Raw genomic sequence first — 15580 nt, 5'->3', positions numbered from 1 at the left:
AACCCGTCAATGGTAATTAAATAAGTAAATGCCATTAGAAATGAATGGAAAATTTGGACATCCATGGCCGTCAATGGCAGCACCCTCCATAAGCGTCAATGGAAGCGGGGAAGTTTGGGGGACACGTCCGATTGATATCTGGTCATTTCCTGTTGATTTGGAGACATTGGGGTTTTTTTGCCATTGAAAATGAATAGGAACATTTTTGGACGTCCATGCCTGTCAATGGCATCCAAGTACATTGGCATTAATAGAATGGACAAACATGCCAGTCAATGGCAATAAACAAAGTAAATGCCATTAGAAATGAATGGGAAATTTGGACATCCATGGCCGTCAATGGCAGCACCCTCTATAAGTGTCAATGGAAGCGGGGAAGTTAATTATGAACACAGACCTTTGTTTCTTTTTTTCTGCTTTTGTTTTGCCAGTGTGTCAAACTAATACAATGCAGTGCCAACCATATTATTTGATTTCACAAAACCCTGCATTATATTCTGCAGATACAAGTGGAAGAGTCCAGTTGCGATGGTATATACATTTTAATAAAATATTTTTGTGCATATTATATTTAAGACAACAGTACCAAAACAACAAAGTAAAAAAATAGGTTTACATACACTCAAAGTCATTCATTAAAATCTTACATTCAAACACAAAAGCTGTACGTGAATAAAAAGTGGTCACAAAAATTGCTGCCAAGCATCAACTAACAAACAGTTAAGCTGTCAACACACCCTGTAAGGGGCTCAAATGACAACATTTCAATGTAAACAAAGATGCATGCCATTTACAGGAGAAGCTTGTCTGACTAACAGACTGACGTAATAGGATTCATTTCTATATAAATTACAATAACTTCACATCAAGTCAACCGTTCTTTAAGAAGGAAAGGTTTTCAAGTTATTAAGCATATTGAATGAAAAAAAGTGCAATGAAATTATTGGTGTACTACTTCTTAACTCGACTCCTTACAGTAACTGTGAAGCAAAGAAGAGAGCAGCTATAATGACACGGCAATGTGGAATTTAATCCCACTAACACAATCTCAATAACAGGAAGCTGCACAGTCATCAAATAGGTGGGTCGGAGTTCTGTATTTCTTGAGAAATTCTTCTGGAAAAATGTCCCATGCACCAGTCTCTGAATGCAAATGTTGAGCGTGTTTTTATTTTGTATATTTTTATCTCTAGATTCTTGTTTGATTCTGTAGTATTTTGTCACACGGTGCTTCGTACTCATGTGACTAGAGGCACTTTAAGATTTATGGAAAATATTAGTCACTTGTTTTCTCTTTCATTGTGAAATACAGTGCAAGCTATTCTCTCTAAATGGCCCGTTAAACTTTAAACATTTCATTTGGAAAATTTTCATAAAATATTTTCATTTTTGTTTGTTCTTAGAATAAAATAACACCAAATATTCCAAAGGAAATACAGCTTATATCATTATGAAGATGTGTTCAAGAAGAAATACAGTGATCCACCGCTACTTCGTGCTTCAAACTTCGCGCCCTCAGTCCATTGAGGATTTTTTTTTTTTTTCATTTAAAAAAAAAATACAGATGAGCTATCCCGAGCCTATCGCATAGTCTCCCTCTCCCTCCCTCTCTCCCTCTCCCTGTTCTTTGTTGGTCAGGCATTGAGTGCACTGGAGTTGCTTATTATGGTAAATGATGAATGACAAATGTTTAATGTTTGAAGTTCGGGTCTGTGGCAAGATCAAAGTGCCACATGCGTCAATCATCGTTTAGCTTGTTAAACAGTTGCTGTGGCACCTCGTAGTGTGTAAGTGATCAGCTTGAGCGGATCTGAGTGGACTCACTCAATGAAGCATTTAATAAAGACAAGCAATTAAATGCTTTGTTCTTGTTTAAAAAATAATTCTGTGGCACAGTAACATGTTTCAAACTTATAATGATTACATTCAAAGTGCTTAAAAACCATTTATTAAAATATATACACAGTATACATAATGTGGGGGGGAAATATGTCTTTTATAAATATTTCCAATGCTAAATCTGAATAAATCCATTGAACTCATTAAAAAAAATAATAATTAAAAAAAAAAAAAAAAAATTCAAAATTAGGCTCGGGACAGCTCACCTGTTAAAAAATATTTTTGTGGGGGGGCGCTACTTCACAGTTTTTCACTTATCGCGGAGGGTATTGGTCCCCATTAACCGAGAAAAACGAGGGATCACTGTATATCAAATATCTTGTGGCCTTGGTAAAACGTTGGGAAAAAAATGAATATCTTTCAATAGAAGGAATGATTTTTTTTTTCAGCTTTTTGCATAAAACACTAGCTTTGTCATAAGAACATAAAGGCATCATCTAGATGCCTTGGCTCATTGCTTTCAGCAAAACTCAAATTTGATTCGAAATTCTAAGATTAGCTACGTGCCTTTTCCTGAAAGGACTACAAACAGAGCAATTCATATGTTGGATTCTCCTGTGTTCTGCCCACTCCGGGAACCCTAAATGAACAGAGACAAAGTGATTTTAGAGGTAGATACATGGTAATTATTTCATCTTTGTGTGTTTCAGAAAGAGGTAATGTGAAGATTCTTACATGTGAGTGACTGTTGGACGGATTTGTACTACTAAAGTCAGAATATCTTTTCTTTGGCGCGCAGATGCAGGAGAAAAAGTTGTGGTACTCATCTCTAACCTGCAGAGAACAGTAGAAAACAATCAGGAAACATTGTCACTATGTACTGTACTGTAGGGGTGGGAACCTCTTGGTACCTCATGATACGATTTGTGATACAAAACTCGCAATAACGAGCTCACGATATGGCGATAGAGCGATTATCGATACATTGCTCAGAAAATAATTCTACAAAACAACCAATAAACAGAAAAACAACCTATCTCCATCCTTCTCCATAATTTTGGGCCATTTCGAGTCATGTTGATTGATGATTGCTGTTGATTTTCAGTCACTTCCTGTTGATTTTGGGGTATTTCAGGGTCAGTTCCTGTTGGTTTTGGGGCAATCTCCATTCACTTCCTGTTGATTTTGGGTTACAGAACAGGAGGTGACCCAGTAGTGAATAGGCAGTGACTCAAACTCAAAAGGAAGTGACCTTTAAATGCCCTAAAATTAACAGAAAGTGACCTGTAAATGCCCCGAAAACCGGAAGAGTCGATTAATCGATGAACTAGTTCTTTCGAATAATCGAGTAATCAGATAAGGAACATAAAAAATTAAAATACATGAGCTGAGCCTCAAATGGTATAAAAAATAAATAAAGGAGGATCTAAGTACAGCAAAAAAACAATTGGCTAACTTACAGTACATAGCAAAAGTCCGCGAGCTTAAATGCTATGAAATGCTAACTTTTTTTTTTTTTTTTAACATTGCTCTTAACAAATGGTTCAAACATATATTTCCAAAAAAATGGCTAAATATACCGATTAAGTAAATTATAAATGCATTATAAAAACTTTAGCTCAAACAAAAACCTAGCTTATGTTGGACTTAACACGGACGACCTGCATGGATTCTGCTATGTGAAATGAGTTATGTCATATTCACTGTTGCCACTAGGGAGCAGTGTATCCACCCAAATCAACAAAACTAAATGCAAACACTTTCAAAACAAACCATTACAACGCCACTTTAATAAAAGAATACTCGAAGCAGCAAAATTTAATTCGAATCTTTTTTCTAATCGAATTACTCGAGTTAATCGATTAATCGTTGCAACACTAATCTGGAATGCTCTGGTTCGCCCTTTCCGGTCTTAATGGATTAGGCATCGAGCGCCGTCAATGGTAGCCGTAGAGTTAACTGAGACATTATTGTGGTGGAAAATTTTGGTAGCAACCTGTTGCTTCTTTTTTTTTTTTTTTTTTTTTTTTAAACACTGACACCACGATATCTCGATTCTTGGCATGGGATGCAAAGTATCATTATTTATATCACAATTTCATATTTCATATTTCATAATATTTTGTCACACCCCTACTGTACTGAAGTAACAAACAGGGATATTGTACCCTACCTGTTTGGATAAGAGGCAGTGCATGATGAAGACTAGTGCTCCTTGCAGACTGTTCAAAATGGTGAATATGTATTCCACCACTATGTTGCCCTCGCGAAACAAGAAGGCTCCAAATACCCACATAAGTCCCAGAATACACATTTGGGCAATGGCTGTCACTGTGAAAGCTCTGCAAATAGAAAGTGACAGAAAGGTTGGCATGGTTACAAATGGAGCAGTAGTTAATTAGGTCAGGAAATTATTGGAGATTTACTATGGTTTACTGCTCATCAGGAAAGCTTCAAAAGTATTATAGTTAAAAAGAAAAAAAGGGAGGGAGGGGGGGGGCTTTCATTTGTATACATCAAAATGATAGGAAAGGGCATAAAAGTTAGCTCCTTTAAATAAGGGCTAAAAACGCTACTATTTACCACAGTGTATTCATAACTACATAACATATACTTCAGATGTCAAGTTAATTTTGCATTTCATTCAATTTCGGTGGGTTTTATTTCTATTTTCTTTTCCAATTGTTTTTGTTTTAACTTTATTGATGATTTAATGGGATTTTTATGTGATGTAAAGCATTTTTAAATTACGTTGTGTTGAATTGTGCTATACAAATAAATTTGCCTTGCCTTGCCTTTGCCTAGCCTGAAGCCCAGTCTCTCACAGTCATCAGTCTTGACTTGGACAAAAATTTTAGGATTTTGATAGGATTTAAATAGCAGACGTTTTCAACGTATGCTATGAATACCAACAGTGGAACTATGTCTCCCTCTGGTGGAGCTTAAAAGTGGGTCGCTCGGAGATTCAGAGGTGCATCACTGTAGTTCACTTTTTATTATTATTATTATTATTATTTTGGTTTTTTTCCTTGTATTGTATTGTTGTAACTTGAACCTCGATCCTGTTAATAAAATCTATCATATCCCAGCTAACTATGAGCAGGAGGCAGGATTCACCCAGAAGTGGTTGTCAGCAGGGCACAAATAGACAACCACTCACACCCACAATCATACCTATGGAGAATTTGGAGTGTTCAATCAACCATGTATGTTTTTGGGATGTGGGAGCAAGCCGGAGTAACCGGAGAAAACCCAAACAGGCACGGGGAGAACTTGCAAACTCCACACAGGTAGGTGCCTGGGATTGAACACGTGACCTTAGAGCTGGGAGTCCGATATGCTAACCACTCAGTCACCGTGCCGCCAAGTAGTTCAGTCTTGTTCAATTTAACCGACAAAAGATTCATATTTAATGGTTTGGAACCGTTTCTTCTCAACTACCGTAATTTTCCGACTATAAGGCGCACCTGACTATGAGCCAAATTTGACTTAAAAACGGAATTTGATCATGGATAAGTCGCACCAGACTATAAACCGCAGATGTCCTCTCTGTATTATGAGATATTTACCCCAAAATATATTAACAAGTGACACTTTATTTGACAGTGGCGTTATAAGACAGTCATAAGACTGTCATAATTATGACATTACACTGTCATGAGCATTAATGAATGCTTATGACAGATGTCATCAAGTGTCACCCGGCAAATTATCTCGCTTTTGAATGGGTGCAAAAGATCCGAGCTGGACATAAGTGTCACCCGGCAAATTATCTCGCTTTTGAATGGATGCAAAAGATCCGAGCTGGACATAAGTGTCATCCGGCAAATATTGTCACTAACTCCATTTGATGACATCTGTAATAAGCATTCATTAATGCCCATGACAGTGTCATGTCATAATTATGGTGGTCTTATGACAGTCTTATGACGCCGCTGTCAAATAAAGCGTCTTTGTGTATTTTGAAAAGCGCTCTAGAAATAAAATTTATTATTATTATTATTATTATTATTATAAATAAAGTATTACCTATTAACCAGAGGTGGGTAGTAACGCGTTACATGTACTCCGTTACATTTACTTGAGTCACTATTTGAGAAAAATGTACTTCTAAGAGTAGTTTTACTGAGCTATACTTTTTAGTTTTACTTGAGTAGATTTGTGGGGGGAAAAAACGCTACACTTACTCCACTACTTTGGGATACACATGTCATTAAAATTTTCCTCCTTATTCTACATATTAGATTTATTTATTTTATTTTTTTGCCAACCATGCCAAAAGTAGCTCTACCACTTCACCAATGAGACGTCGCAACAATAATCACGTGACTCCATTATACAAATCAGATGCAAGCTTGCCATTCCATGTTCACGCCAGCCTGTTCAATCATGTGGTGTCTTTAAAGCACTGTAAAAAAAAAAAAAGGAAGTATTTGACATTGAGCGCTGCCCTCAACATGACTCGAAAGCGCAGATTTTAACCTCTCTCCCAGTTTTTATTTGGCACCGATTGACCACCGAAAACCGGAGATATGATCAATTTAATTTCATAATACTGTAGTAATTATGAAGGAACTATTCACTATTCAAACTAAGAACTATTTTTCTCCACCAGAGGGCGCTCATGCTCTTTGGACAAATAATGCTTCATTTATGTTTTTTTTTTCTCTTGTCGGAATTTCTTTTTTTTTTTTTTTTTTTTTTTTTATTTGTATTTCTTTGGCTTGATGTGGTTATGTAATGGGTTATTGTACAGTATCATTATAACAACAGTTCATATAGATAATTTTGCACTAAGAAAAAAAATACAATTGTTGAAAAAAAAAAAAATCAAACAAAAATGTAAGCTGTTACTCACAATGTTACTCGTCACTCCAGTATTCTTTTCACCAAATGCGTTTTTTTACTTGTACTTGAGTACAATTTTTGGATGACTACTTTTACTTCTACTTGAGTAATATTATTTTGAAGTAACGCTACTCTTACTTGAGTAAATTTTTTGGCTACACTACCCACCTCTGCTATTAACCCAAATAAATCAACAAATAAGCTGCATTGGACTATACGCTCCGCAGGATTCAAAATGGGGGTGGGGGGTAGGGTAGCGGCTTTTCGTCTGAAAATTATAGTATTTAGGAATACATTATGCGTCAAATATTTTAACGTATTTTAGAGTTCATTCATTCATTCATTTTCCATGCCGCTTTCCTCACGAGGGTCGCGGAGGTGCTGGAGCCTATCCCAGCCAACTACGGGCAGTAGGCAGGGGACACCCTGAACTGGTTGCCAGCCAATCGCAGGGCACAAGGAGACATACAACCATTCACGCACACACTCATACCTACGGACAATTTAGAGTGTTCAATCAGCCTACCATGCATGTCTTTGGGATGTGGGAGGAAACCGGAGTTGTATTTTAGAGTTGTCCGATATTATATATCGGCCAATAAAAGCATTTTAAAATGATATCGGATAATATCGACATCGATTTTTCATCATCGGTTTTAAGTATGGCTGTCAAACGATTAAAATTTTTAATTGAGTTCATTACAGCTTAAAAATTAATTAATCGTAATTAATCGCAATTCAAACCATCTGTAAAATATGCCATATTTTTCTGTAAATTATTGTTGGAATGGAAAGATAAGACACAAGACGGATATATACATTCAACATATGGTACATAAGTACTCTATTTGTTTATTATAACAATAAATCAACAAGTTGGCATTAACATTATAAACGTTCTCTTAAAGCGATCCATGGATAGAAAGACTTGTAGTTCTTAAAAGATAAATGTTAGTACAAATTATAGAAATTTTATAGTAAAACCCCTCTTAATGTTTTCGTTTTGTTAAAATTTGTAAAATTTTCAATCAAAAAATAAACTAGTAGCTCGCCATTGTTGATGTCAATAATTACACCATGCTCACTCATTGTACTGAAGCCCATAAAATCATTTGGGCCCAAGCGCCAGCAGAGGGCGCCAAACACCAAAAAACAAGTAACAAGCGGACATTACACTGCTGTCATTTTAATATGTTTGAGCGGGGCATGTGTGTTAATTGCGTCAAATATTTTAACTAGGGCTGTCAAAATTATCGCGTTAACGCGCAGTAATTTTTTTAATTAATCACGTTAAAATATTTGACGCAATTAACGCACATGTCCCGCTCAGACAGTATTCTGCCTTTTGGTAAGTTTTACAGCAAGGCTTTTTGTGCTGTCTAACAGCGAACTCTTGTGGTCGCTTTGCGACATGGTTTATCGTTTTCTTGCCAGTTCAATATGGCTGCACGACGTCTCGGGCTGACGCCTACGTTGTAATGTTGTGCTTATATGATCCTTTTGTTTATGTTTAGTGAACCTGTATAGCGTGCTAAGCTAACGTTGTTGCTAATGCAATGCTTGTGTACTTTTTTTTTGTAGTTTTACGATGGTCTAAATAGGACAATGATTTGAGGCCATTTTATTAATAAATCAGATGAAAAAGGAAGAAGTCTGATTATTAAGGCGTCGTTCACTAGCTGTCTAGGTTTGGAAAAAGTAGACATTTCGGAGTGAGGACAGCATAGACAGATTTAAATGACAGTAGAGTGAAATGCCCACTACAGTCCTTATGTACCGTGTGTTGAATGTATATATCCATCTTGTGTCTTATCTTTCCATTCCAACAATTTATTTTACAGAATATATATTTAATTTACAGAAAAATATGGCATATTTTATAGATGGTTTGAATTGCGATTAATTGCGATTAATTACGATTAATTAATTTTTAAGCTGTAATTAACTCGATTAAAAATTTTAATCGTTTGACAGCCCTAATTTTAACGTGATTAATTTAAAAAATGTATTACCGCCCGTTAACGCAATAATTTTGACAGCCCTAGTTTTAAGCCAATATGCGTGTTGGCTTCAAAGTGAATGTAGAAGTCGTCTGCTTTTGTACAAGGGCTGGTCACAGCTTAGCACAGCAGTTATGTTTATTGGCAATTAGATGTCACCATTAGATGTTATGTGAGCATTATCATTATTAAAGCATCCAGCATATTAAAGCATCACAATACAATTAGCCATAATATCTTAAGTACACAACCACATGTATCGGTATCGATTTGATAAGTTTTCGGAGTTGGACAAAATCGGGATATAGGTTATAGGTTAAAAAGTAATTATTGGACAACTCTAATTACAAGGGTAATACTAGTTACTCCATCCTTAAATAATTACCAGCACTAACTCAATCAATGCTATTGACGGTGAAAGACATTTAATCTATTGTAAGTGGAAGGTTCAAATGGATTGAACGTCTATTTACCTAATTGAGGTTAACAGCATAAGGATGAAAAGAGCCACGTGCGGCTCTGGCACCACAACTTTTAGTCATCTATCATTGTCATATCACTAAAAGATAATGTTATGATAAACGTTATTGCGCAAGTAGTGGCTTATAAAAATGGACCCCTGCTGTATTTCCTGAACAATTTGTCCTGCACTTCTGTAAATAAAGGTTGATTTGGAGATTTTTAATCTCAATGACAACTTACTGGTTCAATATTTTCAAATAAAGGTTGAACAAAAGCAGGAAGGGAAGGGAATGCAAGGAGAGAAGAAAGCAAACAAACAAAAAGGACCTAAATTTTGCTCACTGACTTTAATTTGTTGAGCTTGGATAGGTCCGGGTTGAGACTGCTGAACTTCTGGGCCAGTTTCCAGACAGTGACGATGAAGAAGAAGACATTGAGGAAGATGATGACGCACACAGGGCCGTAGAAACTCCAGATGAGGCCATCTTTGAGGGATAGCCAACAGCTGCAGTGGAAATACACATGAGCGTTACTGTCATGTGGTCGCAAGTAAAAGCAGATTCCTGCTGTGCACTTAAGTGCTATCAGTCAAACACAAACGTTTGATCCTTTTTTAAATAAATCCACTCACTGCTCCTTAGTGCCATATCCTTTGGGTCTGATGATGGCCGTTAGAATGACAACAACCAAGGGTGTCCCGTAGCCAAAAAGGAATAAGTAGAGAGGTCGAATGGTGGCATTAAACACAAGGACCACCATACGATACAGCTGCACCCCCTCAAGCAGCATCCATGCAAACACCCCCATGAAGAAAAGGTGGAGCATAGCAGCAATAAACCTGCAGCCGCCCTGTAATGCAATATAAACACATGAGAAGCGGAAGTTACACGACGAGCTGGGGGATGAAATGTCTCCTGCTGTGTTTATACGAGCTGTGCTAACCTTTTAAAGACCAACCTTTGAAGAAGACTTTGGGTTTGGGGTAGTGATGCACGCCTCAGAGTACACAGTTTGTTTGATATCATGTAACCATGGCATTGCCGTTGCTTATCAGAAACTTCTAATTTGAGAACTATTATTTTTAGTTGCTGTATAGTTTTCACATAATATCATGTATGAAGAAAGAAAATTGGAGTATAATGCTGTTCAATACATCAAAGTAGCTATTCTCATAAGAGAACTAAATACAGTGATCCCCACTACTTAGCGCTTCAACCTCAGTCCATTGCTGATTTTTATTTATTTATTTATTTTTCAATTTAAAAAACAAATGAATAATTACCGATCGATCCGATCACGTAGTCTCACTCTCGCTTCTGCTTTTTTTCTTGGTCAAGCAGTGCACTGGAGTTGTTAACATTTCGATTTTTAGATCAGGACTTAACATTTGGATTTAGAGTTAACATTTAGGTGTAACATTTAATATTTTGAAATAACTATTTAGAATTTTTCTATGTTGAGAAATAATGATGCAAATTTATTAGAAACAAAAGTGACTCAAACATTCACTCAGGTTTTTAACTCTTATTATGTGACAAAATTTTGCTATTATTTTCAGTAAAAACAAACTCATTGCAAACAATGCAATGAGTGCAGCTGTGTCACACATCCAGGGCTGACCCTGGTTATAGACGTGCTAAGCAGTTGCCTAGGGCGCCATGTAGTGGAAAGGGCACCAAATTGTGTTTGGGGGGCGGGGGTGGAGAGGACTGATTTTTTTTTTCTCATGCTACACTTCTATATCATTTTCTAACATATCAAGGGGGTGGGGTTGCGCATCATCTCACTGTGTTAGTGGCTAGGTGGAGGAAAAAATCCCTTTAAATGGGATTTCAATACACAGGCCAGAACCTTTATTCACTCGTTTCAGGTGAACCATAATTAGTGGTGGACATACACCCTTAAAGTTGTGAAAATACAATATATACAAAATCTAGGTAGTCCCTGGGTTACGACGTACCTGACTTACGTGACTTACCCCCACCCCACCCTCCACACACACCGTTATCTTGCTATTTCTTGCAGTTTCAATCCGGTTTCCGCCCCCTCCATAGCAGTGAAACAGCCTTACTTAAAATTACAAACGACCTCCTCATAGCATCCGACTCTGGTCTATTATCAATCCTTGTCGTCCTCGACCTCACCGCCGCCTTTGACACCATTTCCCACACAATCCTTCTCGACCGACTCTCCTCCCTTGGTATAACCCACAAACCCCTTTCCTGGTTCACTTCCTACCTGTCCGACCACATACAGTCTGTCAAATTCGGCCCCCATAAATCCAATTCCCTCCCTGTTTCTGCTGGCGTGCCCCAGGGTTCTGTCCTGGGGCCACTCCTCTTTATCATTTACATTCTCCCCCTCAGTTCCATCTTCCGCAAACACAACATTCACTTCCACTGTTACGAGGATGACAGCCAGCTCTACATTTTCTCAAAACCAACAGCCTCCCTTCCACCTTCCTCCCTCACCCTCTGCTTAGATGACATTAACTCTTGGTTCTCCTCTAACGTCCTCCCACTAAACAGCTCAAAATCAGAAGTCCTCCGAGTTGGAACCACCGCAATGCTCTCTCATGTTCATGAGTGCTCTATTACCATCAACAACGTACCGAACTCTCCTACTCAGGTTAGGAGTCTGGGTGTCATCCTCGACAGCACGCTCTCCTTCCGGTCACATATCAACAGCATCACCAGATCAGCCTATTTCCACCTTTGCAATATTTCTCGTCTCCTCCCTTCTCTCACCCGCCATACCACTACCACCCTGGTCTGTAGTCTAATATCCTCCCGGCTCGATTACTGTAACTCACTGCTCTTTGGTTTCCCAAACAAGTCCCTCCAAAAACTGCAGGTCCTGTTTGTACTGTGATTCAATCTTTCTTGTGAAGCGTCTTTGTGTGGCTTGAAAAGCGTTCTAGAAATAAAATGTATTATTATTATTATTATTAACCCGCTAGCTTATTGAGCAGCGTTCATTTTCACCGCTGGACCGGTGTCACTAATAGCTGCCGTATTCCTTGTTGAATTGTTTAAGATTTGGACCTTATTTCCCCCCGGTATTATTGTGCAGCTATTGAGGTATATTTTTGAAAGCAAATATGTCTCTATTCATTTACTTTATAGTGTTATTGTACGCTCTTTGTCATTATTGTTTTTTATTTTCTGATAGTGTGTTCATAGTTTGACGATGACAAATTAATCAATGTCAGTTGTAAGAAGAACTACTTCATTTGATTAATATGACATATAAGACATGTTTTTGGATAGTTATTTTGAGATGGTATTCAGGGGTAGTTCAAGGGTTCATTCTGACTTACGCTGAAATTCGGGTTAGGGCACCTAGTCACCTCAGACTAAGGTAACGTGAGCAAACGCACTTTTTTGCCCTGACAAGTCCTCGCTTCACATCCTCTTCGTAGCGTCCGGCCGGGTTTTATAAATTCATGAAAATGTCCGTTTTTTATGATTTTTCACGGGACCATTTTGAAAAGAATCCCTCCAGCCGCTAGGGGGTTACGCCTGCCTGCGTTGATGTGGCTCCTGCTAGTAGGGTGAGAAGGAGTTGTTCTTCTTACTGTTTTTGTTGGCAGTTTACCACTTGTATCATGGGGCATTACCGCCATCTACTGGGTTGACAGTTTGGCAAGAGATCAGGCAGTTACAGACTACAATAAGGTTTAGTTCTAAGAGACGTGGCTCCATACACCTTTCTGTAAGTTTATCTCCTGTTAATGTCGATCATGTATCATCTGTTGTATATTGGGTTATATGTGTACAGAGAAATGCAGTATATTGTATTAGTCTTGTAATTGTTCTGCGTTCGTGTATTTGGTTGAAATGTTAGTATTATATTCTAAGTAGCTGTGTTTCTTATGCCTCAGGGTTCTGTCATCTATGTTAATAAAAGGAAATTCCAAATTGACACGAAGGGGTATTTCTTCACAATTAGCGTGTGTTGAAATTGACACTTTGCACAGAATACTACGGTACTGCTGCCTATGACGTGTTCCCAGAGCGCCTGCCCAGTGGTTAAGTGTTTTTTACGATAAAAACGTATATAATGGCAACTGTTGACTTCTGTCGGAGCTGTGTACTGGCGTTATCTGTAAAATCCCGTTTGGTGTAGCATCGTTTTATGGCAAACTTCGATTTTGGACATCAAAATATGGTCACCCTAGACCAAGGCTACCATTAGATTATTGCCGTTCATGGAAACAATGTCACTGTCTGCTTGAACAAACATACTGTACTATACCTCTGGTTTTGTTTGGGAAATGCCGGCCAGGAAAATGAGGTCAGCAATGAATAGGCATATGCAGAGGTGCAGGTGAATGGTTGTCCGTGTCCCTTGTATGGAGCGGCAGAACTTGAATGTCAGGATGCAAACACTCAGACACAACAGGGAAAGGATCAGTCCTATCTTTGTTATCAGCTGGATCGCAAAGGATTGCTAGGGAAAACATTCAACAGTGTAAAACCATTTGGAATAAACACAAATGACATGCGTTGTTAAATTGTTTCTTGTTTCTTACATCTACAGCATAGTGAGCCATCAACACAGCAAAACTGCTGAGATGTTCACATCGACACACTGTGTGTGTGGCATTGGATTTCTGTTGATGGCAACCATCTGTGGCCCAGGCACCCCTTTCGTTCCAGTATGCACAGATGAATCTTGCCTCCGATTTGTCCTAAACCACATAAGAAAAACCATAGGAGTGCTCACTTTCCCACATTGCAGAGCTCGTGGTTTCGTTGATTAAAGCAGAGCTTCCCAACCCGGGTGAATGAGAAGTGTGATTTGCCCATTTTCCTTTGCATGCCTTGTTATTTTACTCTTTAGAAATGAAAATATCGCTTCTCACAATAGTGACTGTCCACGTTCTAGAGCAGGGGTGTCAAACTCATTTTGGTTCGCAGGCCACATTCATGGCATTATATCTCATGTAGGCCAGACCAGTTTATTTTTCGCCAAATAAGTTAACTCAATGGCCGCCATTGACAGCACTAGACGTTCAGTCCATTATCCATTGGTTATCTAGCGACATCCATGGCACTGAAATATAAGCATTCACAGCTAGTCCTCTAAGTTTAAAGTCAACTGGACATCTATCATTGTCAGTTGAAACCAAAGGTAAAAATTGGGTCACTTTCTTGTATTTTTTGGATACTTATGTATCTGTGGCTTCCTGTAAATGTTGGGATATCTCAGTGTCACTTCCTGTACATTTTGGATAACTTCATGTTGATTTTAGAGAGTTTCCAGGCCACTTCCTTTTCATTGGTTACTTCCTGTTGATTTGGGGGCATTTCCAGGTCGCTTTCTTTTTGGGTGACTTCTGTGTTTACGTCAATTGAATTTTGACGGGGGGGGCGAATAAATGAATGAATAAATGAATGTGACTGCGGGCACAAAAGTGAGCCAAGTTCAGTAGCGCACAAATCTTTGGTTGATGAGAGTTCATGAAGGCTCTGGATGTCGTGGCTGACACGTCTCTAGAACATCGCATCTGGGACTGCCTCCTGATTGGCAGACCAGGGTGGTGGTCCCCCTTTTTAAGAAGGGGGATCGGAGGGTTTGTTCCAATTATGGAGGGATCATACTCCTCTGCCTCCTCGGTAAAGACTATTCAGAGGTGCTGAAGAGGAGGGCCCGTCGGGAAGTCGAATCTCAGATTCAGTAGGAGCAGTGTGGTTTTCGTCCCAGCCGTGGAACAGTGGCCCAACTCTACACCCTTTAGGGTGCGTGGGAGTTCGCCCAACCATCTACATGTGTTTTGTAGATTTGGAGAAGTCGTTCGACCGTGTGGGGAATCCTGTGTGATTCGCTTTGGGAGTACGGAGTACCGAGCCCCTTAGTAAGGGCTGTTTTGGTTTGGTGGCCTCAGCATTGCATCTCTGCTTTTTGCAGATGATGTGGTGCTGTTGGCTTCATCAAGCCTTGACCTCCAACTCTGACTGGAGCGGTTCGCAGCAGAGTGTGAAGCGGTTGGGATGAAGATCTGCACGTCCAAATCCAAGACCATGGTCCTCAGTCGGAAGGAGTGCCGTGACCTCTTTCGAGCCCGGGAGGACATCCTGCCCCAAGTGGAGGAGTTCAAGTATCTTGGAGTCTGGTTCATGAGTGAGGGTGGGTAGGAGTGAGAGATCGACATGTGGATCGGTGTAGCGTCAGCGTGATGAGGACTCTGCAACTGTCCATAGTGGTGAAGAAGGAGCCGAGCCGAAAGGCAAAGCTCTCGATTTACCAGTCAATCTACGCTCCTACCCTCACGTATGGTCACGAGCTGTGGGTCGTGACAGAAAGAACAACATCCCGGATAGAAGTGGCCGAAATGAGTTTTCTCTGCAGGGTGTACAGGCTCTCCCTTAGAGATAGGGTGAGAAGCTCGGTCATCCCGGAGGGACTCGGTGTGGAGCCGCTACGCC

The 15580-nt window shown here is 39.1% G+C and overlaps 1 protein-coding gene across 1 annotated transcript in view; it reads right to left on the bottom strand.

Annotated features, from left to right (window-relative positions):
- Nucleotides 1–501: 501 nt before the first annotated feature.
- Nucleotides 502–15580, bottom strand: part of LOC130920508 (adhesion G protein-coupled receptor E5) — a 42874-nt gene continuing 27795 nt past the window's right edge. The window contains exons 11-17 of the mRNA XM_057843795.1: nucleotides 13684–13842; nucleotides 13407–13601; nucleotides 9781–9998; nucleotides 9496–9654; nucleotides 4013–4181; nucleotides 2575–2673; nucleotides 502–2479 (exon numbers count right to left, since the gene is read on the bottom strand). Coding sequence (XP_057699778.1) covers nucleotides 2438–2479; nucleotides 2575–2673; nucleotides 4013–4181; nucleotides 9496–9654; nucleotides 9781–9998; nucleotides 13407–13601; nucleotides 13684–13842 — 1041 coding nt within the window. The 3' untranslated portion in view covers nucleotides 502–2437. The remainder of the gene's footprint in view (nucleotides 2480–2574; nucleotides 2674–4012; nucleotides 4182–9495; nucleotides 9655–9780; nucleotides 9999–13406; nucleotides 13602–13683; nucleotides 13843–15580) is intronic.

Source organism: Corythoichthys intestinalis, chromosome 8 (assembly GCF_030265065.1).
Source record: "Corythoichthys intestinalis isolate RoL2023-P3 chromosome 8, ASM3026506v1, whole genome shotgun sequence".
Classification (NCBI taxonomy): Eukaryota; Metazoa; Chordata; class Actinopteri; order Syngnathiformes; family Syngnathidae; genus Corythoichthys; species Corythoichthys intestinalis.
Note: the sequence above shows the minus strand (reverse complement) of the source record. Positions and strands in the feature narration are given on the sequence as shown.